The 15,939-nt window shown below is 57.6% G+C and overlaps 4 protein-coding genes across 4 annotated transcripts; 2 read left to right on the top strand and 2 right to left on the bottom strand.

The window, feature by feature from the left end:
- Window positions 1–316: 316 nt before the first annotated feature.
- On the bottom strand, window positions 317–1,200 carry NAS6 (putative ankyrin-repeat protein; the record flags this gene model as incomplete). Its single annotated transcript, XM_066775978.1, has 6 exons — window positions 317–592; window positions 651–664; window positions 718–820; window positions 879–1,007; window positions 1,062–1,087; window positions 1,143–1,200. The coding sequence occupies 6 exons, from the start codon at window positions 1,198–1,200 to the stop codon at window positions 317–319; spliced, it is 606 nt and encodes a 201-aa protein (XP_066633859.1).
- A 383-nt stretch (window positions 1,201–1,583) lies between these two features.
- On the top strand, window positions 1,584–2,874 carry SLS55_004521 (uncharacterized protein; the record flags this gene model as incomplete). The annotated part of the gene is made up of 2 exons (XM_066775977.1): window positions 1,584–2,569; window positions 2,625–2,874. The coding sequence occupies 2 exons, from the start codon at window positions 1,584–1,586 to the stop codon at window positions 2,872–2,874; spliced, it is 1,236 nt and encodes a 411-aa protein (XP_066633858.1).
- Window positions 2,875–14,319: 11,445 nt separating this feature from the next.
- Window positions 14,320–14,782, bottom strand: ELC1 (elongin C; the record flags this gene model as incomplete). The annotated part of the gene is made up of 3 exons (XM_066775976.1): window positions 14,320–14,324; window positions 14,407–14,589; window positions 14,659–14,782. 3 exons carry the CDS (start codon window positions 14,780–14,782, stop codon window positions 14,320–14,322), a joined length of 312 nt encoding a protein of 103 aa, XP_066633857.1.
- A 320-nt stretch (window positions 14,783–15,102) lies between these two features.
- SLS55_004519 (uncharacterized protein) lies at window positions 15,103–15,863 on the top strand (the record flags this gene model as incomplete). Its single annotated transcript, XM_066775975.1, is given in 2 exon segments — window positions 15,103–15,110; window positions 15,125–15,863. 2 exon segments carry the CDS (start codon window positions 15,103–15,105, stop codon window positions 15,861–15,863), a joined length of 747 nt encoding a protein of 248 aa, XP_066633856.1.
- Between the last annotated feature and the right edge of the window lie 76 nt (window positions 15,864–15,939).

Raw genomic sequence — 15,939 nt, 5'->3', positions numbered from 1 at the left:
CATGTTCCACTTTCAGGGGTATATGTGCAGACAGCATAGCTGTCCGGGCATTTAGGCGAGAGGAAGGAATCGAAAAGGAGCTCCTTTAGGGCTTAGATGCGGTCAACTCGACGCCCTCGAGCTCTGCACTCTGGATGATGTAGTTCATGATCTGACCCGTTAGCATGCTTGACACTGATCCAGGCCAGCTTATCAACATTTACCTTCGTATCCGGAGCGAGCTCGATGGCGAGCTGCCCGTCAGTGCTCCTTTTCTCCGTGTCGGCGCCGGCTTTGAGAAGCACCAATGCTGCGTCGCCGTGCCCTTCGGCAATAGCTATGCGTTCGCGTCAGCGTGTCCTTCTCCAGTTCCTTTTCCTTGCTTGGCCTTCCACATACTATGATGTAGCGCGGTCATTCCGTCCATGTCAGTGGCGTTGAGCGGACTGTTCGCTTCCAGCAGCAGCTTGATCATGGGAACGGAGCCGACTGCTGCTGCGCGGTGCAGAGCAAGCTGACCACGCTTGTCCTTTACCCGGGCCGACGCCTTCTTCGCGATAAGTTTTCGCGCGGTATCGAGATTGTTCTTTGAGGCGGTGAAGTGCAGAGCAGTCTGGCCGTGAGCGGTAAGCATTGGTTGGCTAGTGGGTGGGGGAGTGGTCGGGTCGGACCTGGCCGTTGTTGTCTAGATTGTAAAGTCAGCCGCGTTGTCTGGACGAAGCCAGCTGTGCAACCCACTCTTCATATTGACGTCAGCGTCGCGTGAGAGGAGGAGGTCGACCAGCTCGTCGGCGTCTTTCAGGCTCGCAGCCATCATGAGTGGCGTCCAGCCAGAGCCATCCTGCAATGGAATCAGCCGCCGAGCGATTGTGCTCCTCCCTAGGACAGCATGCCCGTACCTGCGCGTCGACGTCGAAGTTCTGAGTGTGGATGAGTTGCGAGATTATGGGTATGCGGTTGTACGAGACGGCCCAGTGGAGCGGCAAACGGTCGTCGTCATCGCGACGGGCTGCAAGCTTCGGGTTCGCCTAAGGGGAAAGCGCTCAGAGGGTGTTCGGGGGACAGTGGGAGCGCGTACGGACGTTGAGCAGAGACTCGACGACTTGGGCTGTGCAAGACGTCAGCGGAGCGGGGCGCGGCGCGGGGCAGCGGGCATTGCGGACATTTGCCTTCGCGACAGGCGTCGTGGATGGCGAAGCGGGACGGGTCCTGGGCGGCCATGGCGGGCGCTGGGATCGGTGCAGCTCCACAAAGCTCGGAATGGCGAGTGCGGGCGTGGTGGGGAAGGGAAAGCGCGGAGCGGGCGTCACAGCGTGGGTGTGGGCGTGGGCGTGAGCTCGGGCGTTGAGGCAGAGGTCGCGGGCCCCGAGCGGCTAGCGCGCCCAGTTCGCGTCTCGAGGCGCGTGCTGGGAGCTTGACGTAACCCGCCAGACAACCTCTGCAGCGGCCTCGACGCCACATGGAGCTCTCCCCCATCAGCACCGCGAGGCTCTGCGATAGCTTGGCATTGTGCTGACTCGGCCGTCCGCTTGACATGTGCCTCGTCCCGGTCGAGGCCCCAGCCATACTCACGCCCCCTGGATATCAACCGCCAATTTTGCACCATGGCCTCGTCGCTGCCGCTCATCACGCTGGAGGAGCATTATGTTGATCATCAGGTGCTCGGCGCCTCGCAGGAGGACGCCTTCGCCTACTCGGCCTTCTCGCAGCCGCTGATGGACAAGCTGGCCTCACTGGGCGACGACCGCCTCGCCGACCTCGAGGCCAACTCCATCGCCATGCAAGTCCTTTCCCACGCGCCTGTCGATCCCTCTCCACCCGTCTGCCGCGGGGCCAATGACCGGTTGGCCGCTACCGTCCGGAGAAGCCCCAGCCGCTACGCTGCGTTTGCCCTCCTGCCTATGGGCGATCCCCCCGCCGCAGTCGACGAGTTGAAGCGCTGCGTGCGTGATTTGGCCTTCGTCGGCGCTCTGGTCAACAACCACCACAAAGGCTCCTACTACGACGACCCCCGCTACTGGCCTGTCTTTGAGGCTGCAGAGAAGCTGGATGTTCCCGTGTACATCCATCCCACCTTTCCGTCCCAGGACAAAATCTACCAGTACCGCGGCCACTACTCCGAACCCGTCGCCGAGATGCTTGGTGCCTGGGGCTGGGGCTGGCACAGCGACGTCGGCCTCCACGTGCTTCGCTTGTACGCTGCCGGCGTGTTTGAGCTGTTCCCCAAGTTAAAGATTGTGATTGGCCACATGGGAGAGATGTTGCCCTTCCAGCTGGACCGCATCATTGACCTGACGGAAGACATGAACGCGCCCGAGTGGAACCGCCGGCGCGGTCTCCGAGAGGTCTGGGAGAGCAACATCTGGGTCACCACCTCAGGCATGTTCTCGCTGGCTCCAATGACATGCCTGCTGAAGGTTACGTCTCCCGATAAGATCATGCTTAGTGTGGACTACCCTTTCTCGTCCAATGAGAAGGGCAAGCAGTTCATCGATGACCTATGGAACAGTGGCATCGTGAGCGGAAGGGATGTGGAGGGAATTGCATATCGCAACGCTGAGACGTTGTTGGGGCTTCGGGCTGGCGAAGAGTGAGTTTCTCGTCACCTCGCTTGCGTTATCCATGTCCACTGACATCTGTAGTAGCAGCTACAACAACTTTGCGCACAAGCGCGCGATAGGCGAGGGCGTCAACGACGCGAGGAAGAAGCAGCGTGGACGACCTCCGAAGGATTCCGAAATGCCTGCGCCAGAATCGGGTGCTCCGATGCCCATCTCACCTGTGGAGAGCGAAGCCGCTGCTCGCCGCATAGAGAAGAGGAGATGCCAGTTTTGCCAGAGGATTTTCAGCAGAATCGAGCACAAAGTGCGCCATGAGAAGACTACTCGTAAGTAATGTGCTATCTCCATGGACCCGCTGTCAGCTGCTCACTTACATATTCTAGACATGGGAGAAAAGCCTTTTCAATGCCAGCACTGCTCGAAAGCTTTCTCGAGAAGCGACAACTTCCATCAACACCTTCGTACTGTGCACAGTAACGAAGCGGGTTCTACTAACCAACAAAACAGTGAAAACAGCACCAATTCCAACAGTAACGACGGCAACAACGGAAACGGAAACGACCAAGCGGGAACCGTCTTCGATCAGTCAGATGCTGCGACATCCTTCTTTGAGGGACTTCAAACGTACGCGAATGAGCACAACAGTCCCGCTGAGACCCAGGAAGGGTCCTGGGACTAAGATCACAGAACACCAGGCTGACGCCGTGATCCGACAATACAGACAGTTACAGACCTAGACAAGCGCTCGGCCCGACGTCCAAAAGGAGTCCAGGCGAAAGGAACGAGAGGAATGCGAATGATGCCGCCACTCTGGATAGCTGCTGCGTCAATTCGCCATCTGTATGGCATGCATGTTCCAAGAGCAACATGCCCTATCAGAGTTTTTTTTAATGCCGCTGGAATAGTGCATCTCCTCGGCCAATGCCCCCGCCACTAGCGGGTATCAAGTGAACAGGAAAGGACAAGGGTTGCGGGTAATGCCGGCTGAATGTTCCGATCAAGTGGCATGGGGATGAATCGGCCACCCCATCCGCGGCTATTGTTTGGAGCGAACCGGCGACCAGGGAATCTTTCACCAGCCAGTTTGAGGGAAATCAACTTCATGACGCAGGGTGACGAATTGGTCTATCACGGTGAAAAGGTATGGGTTGGGGGAGAAGAAGAGAGATGTTGCGAACGAACGGGATGAACTATACAATACCCGTACCATTATTTCAGGGGAGCTGGTGCCGCCGCTCGCTTTCCGAGGAGATCTCAACGGTTTTGCAAGCAGCAGGAGCAAGGGATGGAAGGCTATTGGGGACCCACAAGGGCAGAAGAGTTAGCAGATGGTATAAGAATAAATAAATAATCCCACCGACCGGCGAGACGGACCACTTTTTCTTCAATGGAATAAAAATCCGCTGAAGAAAAACCCCACTCCACCCCCTGAACAAGGATGTGTGGGTGAGGGCCGGGGGCCGGCGGGGAGGTTGCGAGCGATCGGAACCCCGCCGTCGCAACTTCTTGGGTGGACAACCTACCCACCGGATTTCGTTGTTGAAACACGAGCGGCATCCATTGTTTTCTTTCCTTCCTTCTGCGGGCCAGGCGGTCAGGGTCAGCTCTCGTGGTAAGTGTTGATTGGTGGTACCTTTTTTCTTTTTGCCTTCCCCCCTCCCCGCTCCCCTTGGCGCCTGGGAATACCTGGTCAAACCACCCTGTCCGATGACGGCTATGGATTTCGCACCGAGGCAAAGGCGTGTCCTGAAGGCAGGGTTTGCATGGCAGCTTCGGCGAGGATGGATTGCTATTGTGAACAGCTGTCGATTTTTACGACAAAGAAAGAGAAGGGAGGTGGAACTTGCCTACTCAGCACCAGCAGCAGCAGCAGCAGCAGCACCACCACCACCACCACCTCTGCGCTTCCCTTCTTAATTCATGGTGGATGTCTCCAAGAACCGAGGCTGCGCTGGGTAGAGAGAGAGAGAAAGCGAGCACGAAATTCGAACGGTATCGACACACTAGTTCTCTGTGCAAGGTACTGTACATCGTAGTCCCATAGTCGAAAGGCAAGTGGAGCTACTGTTCGCAAAAAGGAAAGGAAGGATCCAACAACGGCTGTCGGGTAAGTTCGTGTTGTGCTCGGCCATCTCATGTCGTCGTATGTTTCCCGCATACAAAAACGTTGGATCCTTGTTGCCTCAAATTTACCATGGCCTCGGGTATTCACGTTGGTATGTATGGACGCACGTGGTCTTTGCCATGTAGGCCGTGAAACATGAGGTTGTGTGTTCACCTTTTTCATTTTAGAATTGCTATTGGGGGGTGGGGGTGGGGTGAGGTGGAGGTGCGGCCGGAGGCGGACAGTTTGTTGGTGTTGGTCGTGGATTGTTGGTAGCACGCGCGTTGGACTGGGATCGTATGATCCGAGAACGAACAATGACCCGGGCGGTCGGCTGTCTACTATTGTCCATTCCGAAGCACCGGGCCTCAACGAACTCTTGTACGCATTGGCGAAAGCGGAACAAAAAAGAAAGACGTCCGGGAGCGGTGTAAAGGGAAAAAAGGTTTCATCGAGATCCCCTCTCACACGGGTTGTTCTGGACCGGTCCTTTTGCTTTTCTGCATCATGTATATGAGGTACCTACATACGAGCATGCAATGCACAATAGGGCACACGACAGGGCAGTGTGGCACCGAGGACACCCCAACATGCCGGGCGGGAACCAAACGTCTTCTCCGGTTTCCCGACGCCATGGCGGAAGGGCACAGGAGAAAACAAAGCATGATGGTTCGACTTTGTGTACTTTGTACTCAATCCATTTGGTTTTTTTCCCCAACATCTGGTGATATCTACCTACAGCTCGTAGTGTTCTCTTGGCTCTGTTCACGACATGCTGTAGTACAATGCATTGCGAAAGTGGAGGAATTGACTTCAGGTCTGGACTTTTGGCTCTAGTCCGAAAATCTCTTTTGGCTATCTAATACAACTTGAAAGCTGGCCGAATAAATGTATAACGTGGAAAAAGGGTTTGAAGAATGGAAAGAAGAAGGAGAAGAGGGTATGATTCGTACATCGTTCGACAGGTGAGGTCATCAAAGGCTACAAGAACATGGTGGATGAGAAAACGCCTAAACCGATCCGAGTTCCAACGGGAAGGAGAGAATAGCCCAGCAAGAGAAGAAAAGAAGAACAACACCACTGCGCACATGGGAGCACAGCAGCATCGAGATCGTGAAGTTGAAATAACGAAGCCGGAACCGTTACCGAGCACGGCCGGCCGAGGAAGGTCCGAGCCATGAATCTCGGCCTCCAGGGACCACACACAACCCAGGGTCTGCGCACAGCGACAACAACATCAAAAAGACGATGGCGCGCAAAGGAGCGATGACGAAGGTGGAGCCAAGCAAAATAGGTACGTCAGTCGGAACCCACTCCCGTAAACGAGAGCCTGGCCCATCTATCCGCTGCGGGCGATCAAACGTTCTAGATTGAGCCGCACGGCTTTTGCTCTCATCGGGGCAAACGATTGACCAGGGATGGCGCTATTGAAAATTTCCTCTTTCGCAACCAGGACGGAGGGGTCGGTGGCCAGCCCTGCGTAACTGACGTGACCTTCGTTTCGGCGACCGGTCAAAAAGACGCTGCGCCAAGGCAGAAAGAAGAGGCGGCACGGGAGGCCGAACGAGGCGTTCCTGAGCATACTCTGACCCGTGCCGTCCCGTTGCTGCGGCGTCGGTAGTGCGGCATGGCAGACGACCATCTGACGTCGCTTGCGCTTTTGCGATCGGCAGCATGCTCCAGATGGTGGACATGCTGTGGTTCGCTCGGCGGGCGTATCCGCACACCACGGAGCCTGTGCCTTGTCCGACGCGGGAATAATGTCAGACGCATGCTCGACGCCTCTGCCCCGGATGGGTGAAGATGTTCGGCCGAGTTCCTCCAATGGTGGGACACGTCGGAGAGGCGGAGCGCAGGAGGGGAGGGAGGAGCAGCACAAGCAATGCAGAACCGTTCGACTTGTGCATCTGCATGTTGCATGCGGAGGCGGGACCGGTGCACAGCCAGTGGCTGTGGGTGCTTTTCCTGCACTGGCGCTGACGTGCATGTGCGGTCACTGCCGCAGCAGACGAACAGCCTATCTCCCTCCAGCGGATCCCTCATCTTAATCGGACTTTCCCCCTCATCGCAAAGCGGCAATTGTCCGTTGCTGCTCGCGGCGCACCAGGCCGGGTAGGATGCGGGAGCGGACGGGCCAGTCCAGAACGCAGGCCGAGATTGCGGCATCGAGATTTGTCGGAGCATCGAAGATTGCCTGGGGAGAAAAGGTGACCCATTGGCAGGGCGCGCCACAGTGAAGGGGCTCACCCCACACGTGAGCGTGCATCAAGTCGTGTGACCACAGCAGAACAGCACCGCCAGCCGATCGCCCCAGACAGGCCAAAGAATATTTGCGTGCTACCGTGAAAACCCGGGAGAGAAACGTTCCGGCGTGCATATGCCGTGTGATGAGCCAGTCGCGGCAAAACACTGCCGCCTGGGCTGATGCTGCGGAGAGACAGAGAAAAAGCGCAGACTGCGCGCGTGAGCAGGCACCGGTGGGCAGGCGAATGGGGGCGAGGAGCCGGCAAGCGCTAAAGGAAGTCCAAATGCGGGGGATCGAAATAGTAAGGATGATCGGCGGCGGAAAGTAGAGAGGAAGGAAGAAAAGAAGCCGCGCCTAGGCTCAAGCCCAATCACCATAACGCCAGGCACACCGCTCTAGAGACCACACGTGTGGTGGATGCATGCGCCGCCGTTAGCGGGGTTTGCCGAGCGTGAACCGGCGCAGGCGATTGCGCATCGTGTCACTGGTCGGGCTGGTCGGGCTCGACGGCATCGACGAGTCTGCTGACGACGAGGACGAGGTGGACGCGCCCGAGTTGCTGTCTTTGCGCGGCTTGGTAGAGTAGTCGCCGCTGGTCGAGCAGCGCCGTTGGGTCTCGGCGAGGATGTCTTCGAGGCTGACGTTGTAGCCCGAGTAGGTGGGCTGCGTCGTGGTGTCGAGCACTTCGATGAATTTGGACGCCATTTCGGATGGTTCGGTGCAGGGACGCCAGGCAAATTCGGGGACCCTTTGGGATTTTTCCTTCGGTTTGGAGCTGGGCGAGCGAGGAACGGGGGGATTTAGTAGTGCGGCGGGCGGATCGGCGTCCCGAAGGGGCAATTCGCGACTTTAAATAGAGGTGGCGAGGTGGTGGGCTGTTGGGGGACGAGATCTGGACTGCGTGAGGTCTGCAGGGGACCTTATACGTTGTGGATCTAAGGCTGGGGGTCGGGAGGAGGAATCTAGCAGGCTGCATAGACATGGACAGGCCAGACCCTTTTCAAAGAAAGGGGAAGCCACCCGGGCACAGCTCGGCCGGGTAAGGCTCTGGCTGGTTGCTGGCGTGGAGAGCGGCGCTGCCCACGCGCATCAACGCGCGCCCCACGAGACGACGACATTGCCGATCGCCCGCGGCCTCTGCCACCCCTGTCTGGAGCCGAACCCTGGCGCCGCCTTGGGCGCGTGCCTTGACGATGATTACTCGGACCGGCGGGCTCGACGCGCGAGCCTTACGACGCTGCTGATGAACAGCAGGGCGATCCTTCTGTGCGACCTCGCTGCTAATTCTGGCGTGGCTGCAGCGGCGCGTTGGCTCGGCCCCGGCCCCGGCTCCGGCAGCTGGCAGCAGGCTCGGCCAACACGCAGCCCTCGTCGGCGGAGATGCGTAAGGTACATCCGCAGCCTGTTGTTTGGCTTGATGCCTGCTGCGCTCTGACGCAGGGCCGCGCAGGGGTCCCGAGCCGGGGCCTTCCTGGGCGCTGTTCTCGCCGCCTCTCCCCTCCGTTCTCCATCTTTTCCCTGGTCCCCGGCCACCGCCCACCTGCCGCCAGTCGGCCTCTGCCCATGCTGCGTGACCTCACTGCCCGAGCGCCCCATCTCACGCTAGTTGCGACACCGCAAGCGGCGGAAGCTGTGGGTCTCCGCCGCCCGCCGCGGAAAGAGCAGCACTGTGGCACTCGCGTGCCCCGCCAGCACCCAGCACCCAGCACCCAGCACTCAGCACGGCGGCAACCGGGACCCGCGAGTCGCGCGCATAACAAGGACAGCAGCGCATCTGGGGATGGATGACGTCTCGGACGAGGCCTCGCAGTCCGACAGCAAATGAGCGAAGACAGGGTCCTGCTGGCTAGCTGCTACTGCTAGTTGGCTCGGTGCCGCGATCCGCGAACGGCCGCCTCTTCGCTGTCTGCTTATTTCCACGTTATTAATACAAGCGACGCGACCTCTCTCCGCACGCCTCGCCGCTGAGGCTGCGAGGATGCATCTTCCCTGTGGCGGCCTCGCAGATTGTACCTCGCTGCTCATCTCCACACCGGTCGAGGCGCGCTTTTGGGACGCCGTGCCTGCTGCACGCTCAGGGCCAGGTCTTCTCCCAACCATCCTCCCATCATCCCTCCGTCGACGACACTGACTGGCCATCGCCAACACGTCTCGGAGGCGGGCGGAGTGGCCTTGCCTGACTTGGGGAGCCCGTTTTTTCCCCACGCACCTGACGTCGGCCATCATGCTCAGCCGCTTCCTTACGAATCCGTTTGTGTCAGGCAAGGAAGCAGAAACAACAGCCGTCGTGTGCGTCACACAACCCTGCTGCGGTCAGCTTCGCAAGCAAGCGCGGGATTGCGCGGACGAGCTGTGGCGAAAAGACACGACCACGAAACACTTGACGCAATCGACGACAAGCGCGATACCAAGAGGACGAGTGGGTTATAAGGTTCGCCGTGCGTTCCGGTCGATGTCCAGCCAGCCGTGTCCCTGGGCGGAGAGAAAGCTTAGCGCGGCGTGGAAAGCGGGCCGGCGATTACTGCTCGCTTTCGCCGGTTCACGTTTGCCATGGTGAATTGGCGTTGTGCTATATTCGCGGGCTGCAAGGCTGGACGCGTCTGGCGGCAAGGTGGCAGATACGGCATCGATCAGCTCTGACGTCGTCGTTGTGGCTACTCCCGTCCCTTGCGAAAGCTCCGTTGCTGCTAACTGCAACGAGCATCTGCACCAGCGCCGTTGGCCAAGAACGACCTAGCCGCCCTGTCTCGCTCGGCAAAAGCAGCACTTCTTCGTTCTCTTTTTCGCATGTCTGACAAAGGCGCCGGATTCCCGACCGCTCTCGCAACCCACACGCTACGGGGACCGGGGGTAAATCATATCTCCACTCTATCTCGTACCTTAAAGTCGGCATTGATTAGCCAGCATGGCGTGCATCCCGGATTGCGACAAGTCGATCGTCGCGCGGGAAAACGGTGAGGTCGGGATTGTCGTTGCAGCAGCAAGATGTCGAAGAAACGTGGGGGGTGGCTGCCACGCTTCGTTGTTGGTCAGTAGTGGAGCGGGTGGAGTGCGCGACGCTCGAAAACTGTCACTGCTGCGCCCCACACGACCACACCACTCGCCCACCGCGAAAGCACTGGAAAAAGGGAAGCATTGCGCGCTAATGTGCGATGACATCGCGAAGGCGCATCTGCCTCAAGCGCACAGCGCGCGTCTCGAGTCCTGAAACAGATCAACTGCGCGCTGGCGAAGGAGCAAAGGTTATGACGACCGCTTCAGCACAGCCCTAGGCCGCTCGCTGCTTTCTACACGCTCGATCGCCATAGTCGGGCGGGATATCACACAAGCCGGCGGCATCCAAGACAACCAACCGGACGCCTATCCCGCCTCCGCCTTCTTGCCAGCATCGAGGAATACAAATGCAAGGACGAAGAGGGCATGCATCTGTCTCGCCACCACATTTCCTTCTTTCGGTCGCCGGAGGTTTCGGAGGCGTGTTGCTGCACACCAGAACCGGAGCATACCTCCGTCGCACCGGTGGGATTCTGTGCCTTACGGGCGGTCGGATTTAGCTAGGTATCATCCAGCGTTGGCTTCCGCCTCCGCTCGCATTGACCTTCCAACATGACTAGCTAAACAGGTGCACACGTGCCTCTTTCTCTTTCCGCCCGTCTTTCCCATCGAAGTGAGCACGAAAGAGGAAGCTCGGCAAAGCGTCAGGAACCGGGGGCAGGACCCACAAACATGAGAAGCAGAGCAAATCCGGCAAAAATGATTCAAGACGGTGAGGAGAGCAATGTCGATGAAAATCACGCGCTTCCCGCGCTCCATAATGGCGGGGCGCGCCGGCTCGTCTGTCGTCGTGGAGTTCAGACCGGGGGGCTCTGAGAGCGGTACTTGCAAAGGTCGCTACCACCCGGCTGGATGTCGACCGGTGATGATGGATGGAGACCATGTGGGAACAACGGACGGTTGACGACCGAAATGACCAATGGCTTTGCGTTTTTTGCATACAGATCGGCGGGAAGGCCGTGCGGGTTGCTGCTGCGCATTGACCGAAGACAATCTTACTCAAGTAGGTAGGAAGGAAAAACTCCTCCCTCCCTCTCTCTCGACACCATCTTCTTCGGCGCTTGATGGCATGAGGGAAGCATGACAGGAAAGCATGCTGCATGCGGCACAGTAGCGCTGCGCGTGAGCGAACAACGAGTCAGCAACCGCTTGTTCTTGCTACTTTGCTCAGCAGCTGTCATTCCACGCAAGCCGCGCAACTCTACCCGGGGCACAGAAGGGACAGGGGACTTCCCTTTTCCCGTTTTAAGAAGCAACGAATTGGCGGGGGAAGGCACCGTTCAGACCCCGTCGGGGCGTGTGCATTGCGCAATATTTCTCCCTCCCTGGACCAGCTGGCGCACTGGCGTAGGCGCACGAGGCGTTGGCGTTGTTGGCGTTGGCGCTGGCGTTGGCTCTGGCGTTGGCTCTGGCTTGGGCGCGCGTCCACGCTTTGGTTAGTTTGGTACCGGCATCTTCTACTGCTGCTGCTGTCTGTCGATTTGCCAGCGGTTTGTGGTGGCCAAAAAGACGTTGATAATGCAAGTATTCGTAAGTCTCCAGCCCTGTGGCTTGCATTAGGGCGGCGGTGCATATCTCTCCTTCTGCAACAAACGACGTCGAGCAATCAGGGTCTGCATTCCTGGCACGAGGGGGAAGGGGAGCACCGCGGCTGCACATCCCTACCCAATGCGGCGAGGCTCGGCTATCTCGTTTTAGTAAGTGATCTGACCAAGTAGTGCGCAACGACGAACCACACACGCCAGATCTGCTCTTCTTTTTTTATTTTCGCCTCATCGGAATCCTTTCGTCGCCGTCCTGAACATGAACCAGATAACAACGCAAAGCTCTGATGAGACGAAGAACGCGTTGGTAATCAAGGCGCAGGATAAATCACGCAGGGCGGACAGCCAATCGAACGCCGTCCATCCATATACGTCGAAGAGATCAGACGCGAGCCTGAAACGAACCACGAGACAAGCCGTTGCGACCCAATCGTCGATCAACGCCAATCGAACAAAACGCTTCTTCAGGGTCTAGTGGGGCGGTATGTAGGAGGCTAAAATAGAGCAAGCCTCCGAAGTACTTAGTCGATCGACACTACGGACTAAACTCGCTCGCTCGAGTGACGGGAACCGGTCTCGGGAATAACGACGCTAGCTCGTGAACGCCGCTTCTTCATCTTCCATCGTTCGTTTTCGTTGGATTGGTTCGCCGGCGCCTCTGCGGTGGGCGAGAAGATGAATAGAAGACGAAAAGAACGCACTACTCGCAGTTAGTAGGTGTGGCTCAAGGTCCGTCCCATTCTTGTACCACTTCCTTCTCCATTCCATCCGTCCGTTCGTCCCGCTAGTGGGTAGAACAAGTGCTCTGGGCTTAAATCCTCCGTCGTTGGCGTCGTCACGGAGCCGGCCAGAAAAGGCGGGGATGTCTTTGGTCAGATAAGTGACCGGGGGCATCCGTGGCGGACGGTCGTGGAACGGAGTAGTGAAGCGAGTTCATCAGACTGATGGCAGGAAGAACTGAGTGAGCAGTGATGGACGAGACGATACCATCCGGTTAGAAGGACAGATAGGGCTTCAATTCGATCCCGACACTAGTATCAGTATACAGGCCAGCGCCAACCATCGGTGCTTTGAGTCACTCCAAAGTTTGGACTCCATATCCCATCCATACCGCAGTACTAGTCTTTTGCTCGCTCTCGCACCCATCGCGGCATTACCCGTTACGCAAGCCCTCCCGCCCACGGGCCATGGGATAACCTCCACCAACCAGGCTCTAGTTCCGAACACACCTACCCCGAACGATGGTAGTTTGCGATGGAAGGGAAGAAAGGGATCCCTTACTCTCGTGCGCCCTAATCCCCCGCATAACCCCGCACTTTCTCAACGAACCGTGCCTGTGCGTACAGCAGGGCAACAGCACGCAAACGCTCCTAGTGGCGCATTAGCTGATACTCCAGCTACGTCAAGCAGTTTGAAGAGGCGGGAAAGAAAAAAAAGGGAAAGAATACGCATGGTTATGTACAAGGATACATCTACAGACCCCTGCCTCGTTCCTTTTCTGTTGTGACACTACTACGCCTCCACCGTGATGTCATTCATCGTTGCACTGCACAATTGATCTACAGTTATTCCAACACAAGTTGGTCTATTTTTGTGAAAGAAAAAAGGCATCGGAACGGATGAGGAGGTGGCAAGCGATAACTGTCTGTTATTGCTGAGAACGAACAATCCTGAGACTTTCCGGCGCGTGGCAAAAAAAAAAGGAAAACGAAGACGGGGCCAATCAAACAAGTGACGCAGCCCTATAGAGAGCCATGCATCTTCTGCCTCGGCGGATGAGGGTCCGATACAAGTGGCTATGCCAGAGGAAAGCCAGAGCATGGCGAGGGAGAGGAAAAGAAGCAGCTTTCCCCTTTGGCTCCTGCCAGCACTGACGGGCAAAGAGGAGCACGAAAGAACGACGTCATGTTTCGAGTCGTGGAACGTTTGCCGCAGCTTGTTTTACCGCCGATATGCAGGGACGAGGCTTTTATAGAAGGCAGCTCCTGTCCCGGCTCAAGCGAAAGCAAAAAGGCAAATAGATGGTGGAACGATGAGGATGGCATCCGAGTCAGATGTCGTTGACTCGTGAGCAAACGTCTTGGTCCGATGGGTTGAAGCATCGCGCTCTCGGACAGCGTGTGAAGAGTTCAAACTTTTACGGCGATCGCCGCCGAACGGGATCGACTCAGCGGATACGGCGGAAAGACAAGGGCTGTTAAGGTCTTGAAAAGATGCCAATGTAGACTGTCTGCGCCTGGGAGAATGGACTATAGTTGAAGGTATTGCTCATTTTCTTAATTGCTTGCTCTCTACCATGGTAGAAGAGGAGAAGAATATATCCTATGGAATAAAGCCCGAGATCCACGACTGAAGGAAGCAGACTGAATTGAGAGGAGTGTTGTTCTCGCATCAACTATAGACGTCCACCCCACGGAGCGTAGGCGATGGACGTATATGCTCGTGATGCTATACCGGTACTTACCGCTGTCAGCGTCACTTAGTCCGCTCGCCTCCCCATATCCCCCGGCCTGCACGGAGAGCGGGCCCATTGGGGATCATAGTTCGACTCAGGGCTCTCATATGCATCGAGGGTAGAGCGAGGAAACGGAGACAGTGCACTAGGTCCATCTAGGACTTGCGCCGTCATGGACTGCCGACTGCACTCCCGCGAAAGCGAAGTTGCTTTGTTGTGCCTTCTCGACGGGATGCTGACGTTCCGGAAGATCCGATCATGAGCGTAGGAATCGCGTGCCATGTTCGTCCCACCGGCTTGGCCGAGCTAACGGGTAATCCATACCCTCAAACGCCGTTGCACCCATCATAGGCAAAGTTCAGAAGAAAGCATCGTCATCAAACTGCATCGAGAGGTGGTCAGCAAAACAGCGCGTCCTCGTGCAAGGTTACCCATGCGGTGAAGAAAGGATTCTCGATGCTCACCATTCAGGTAGTCAGCCGCCATGAGTAGCTCGAGGCACAGCTCAGGCGGAATATCCATGTCTGGGACGTCCTTGGTGTCCTTGTGCTTCTCGTTGTAGTACAAGTACTCGCAGACCTTCTCTAGCACCACGCCGTTGATGTTCTCGAAGACGCAGCGGTTGCTTTTTGCTTCGGCGAAGTTGTCTGTAGGGGCATGTCAGTGACACCCGTCTTAGAAGTATGATGATGGGTCGGGATGAGAAGGAGGCGTACTGGTGGGATCCAACATGCGCCTGATGGCGCCCGAGATGTTTGCCGCCGAACGCAGCACCTTGAACTCAAAGCCGTCACGAGAGACGAGCGTCACGTATTCGGTCGTTTCAGTGGATGACGCCATGATGGAGGGGCCAAGAGTTGCTGGGGTGCTGAAGCGTTGGTGTGCAGTGATGGAGAGGAGGAAGAAAAGGCGTCGGGTCGTGGCGGCTTTGAACAAAAGAAAAGCTCGAGTGCGACGCGAAGGCACGAGACCTCGCGTCGCCGAGAAGCGCGCACCTTCAACCACCAACCCTCGAAAGAGCGTATACAATACAATGCCAATCGTCGCGATGCCGCCTCGCGCAGCACTGAGCAGAGCTATCCTGAACGTCCCATCCAGATCCTCAGCCCTCCTCCACCACCGTTGCTACCACTCCTCTCCCCTCCCTCTAGACAACCACCATGTCCTCGTGACCGGTGGCAGCCGCGGCATCGGCAAGGCCATCGCCTCGCGCTTCGCGCGCCTCGGCGCCAGCACCACCATAATTGGCCGCAACGCTGACACGCTCGAAAGCGCCGTCCGCGAGTTGGTGTCGCACCAGGGCGCGGACGACACCACGCGGACCCATGGTTATGTGGCCGGCGATGTCTCCAGCAAAGGTTTCTGGGAGATGCTCGCCCGCTCCCTTGTCCTACGCACCATTCTTTCCCCTTCTGCCGACCCCTTCTGCTCGCAACACCCGCAACCTCGCCAGGAAAAGTTCAACCCCGCCCCCGTCACCATCGTTGTCAACGCCGCTGGCGTGACGCACAACGCTCTGCTGGTCCGCCAGTCCGCAGTCGCGACCGAGGACGTCGTGCAGACCAATCTGATGGGAACTATGTGGGCCTGCAAGCTCATGGGGAAAGTGCTGATGAAAAGCGCGGCTCGGGCTCGGGGCGACGCTAACAAGCAGGATCAGGAGACGTCAGCAGCAGCATCAAACGATGAAGGAGAGGAGGTTCTCAGAGGAGGGGTTTCGATTGTCAACGTGAGCTCCTTGCTGGCCGTGCAGGGGGGCGTGGGGTCCGCGGCGTATGCGGCAAGTAAGGCTGGGGTATTGGGTATGTATCACGCAAATGGAATTCCGGCTGTTTCCTTACGGTGTACATGTTCTAACTCGGCTTCTCTGTTGCAGGACTCACGCGTGCGCTCGCTGGAGAAATGGGCCCGTTGGGAGTGAGGATCAATGCCATCGTGCCCGGATACGTCGAAACGGACATGACATCTGGTAAGTCTGCACATGAATCAAGAATGGT

Source organism: Diplodia seriata, assembly GCF_021436955.1.
Source record: "Diplodia seriata strain FDS-637 chromosome Unknown scaffold_4, whole genome shotgun sequence".
NCBI classification, from domain to species: domain Eukaryota; kingdom Fungi; phylum Ascomycota; class Dothideomycetes; order Botryosphaeriales; family Botryosphaeriaceae; genus Diplodia; species Diplodia seriata.
The sequence above is the reverse complement of the archived record's forward strand: the minus strand, read 5'-3'. Positions and strand labels throughout refer to the sequence as shown.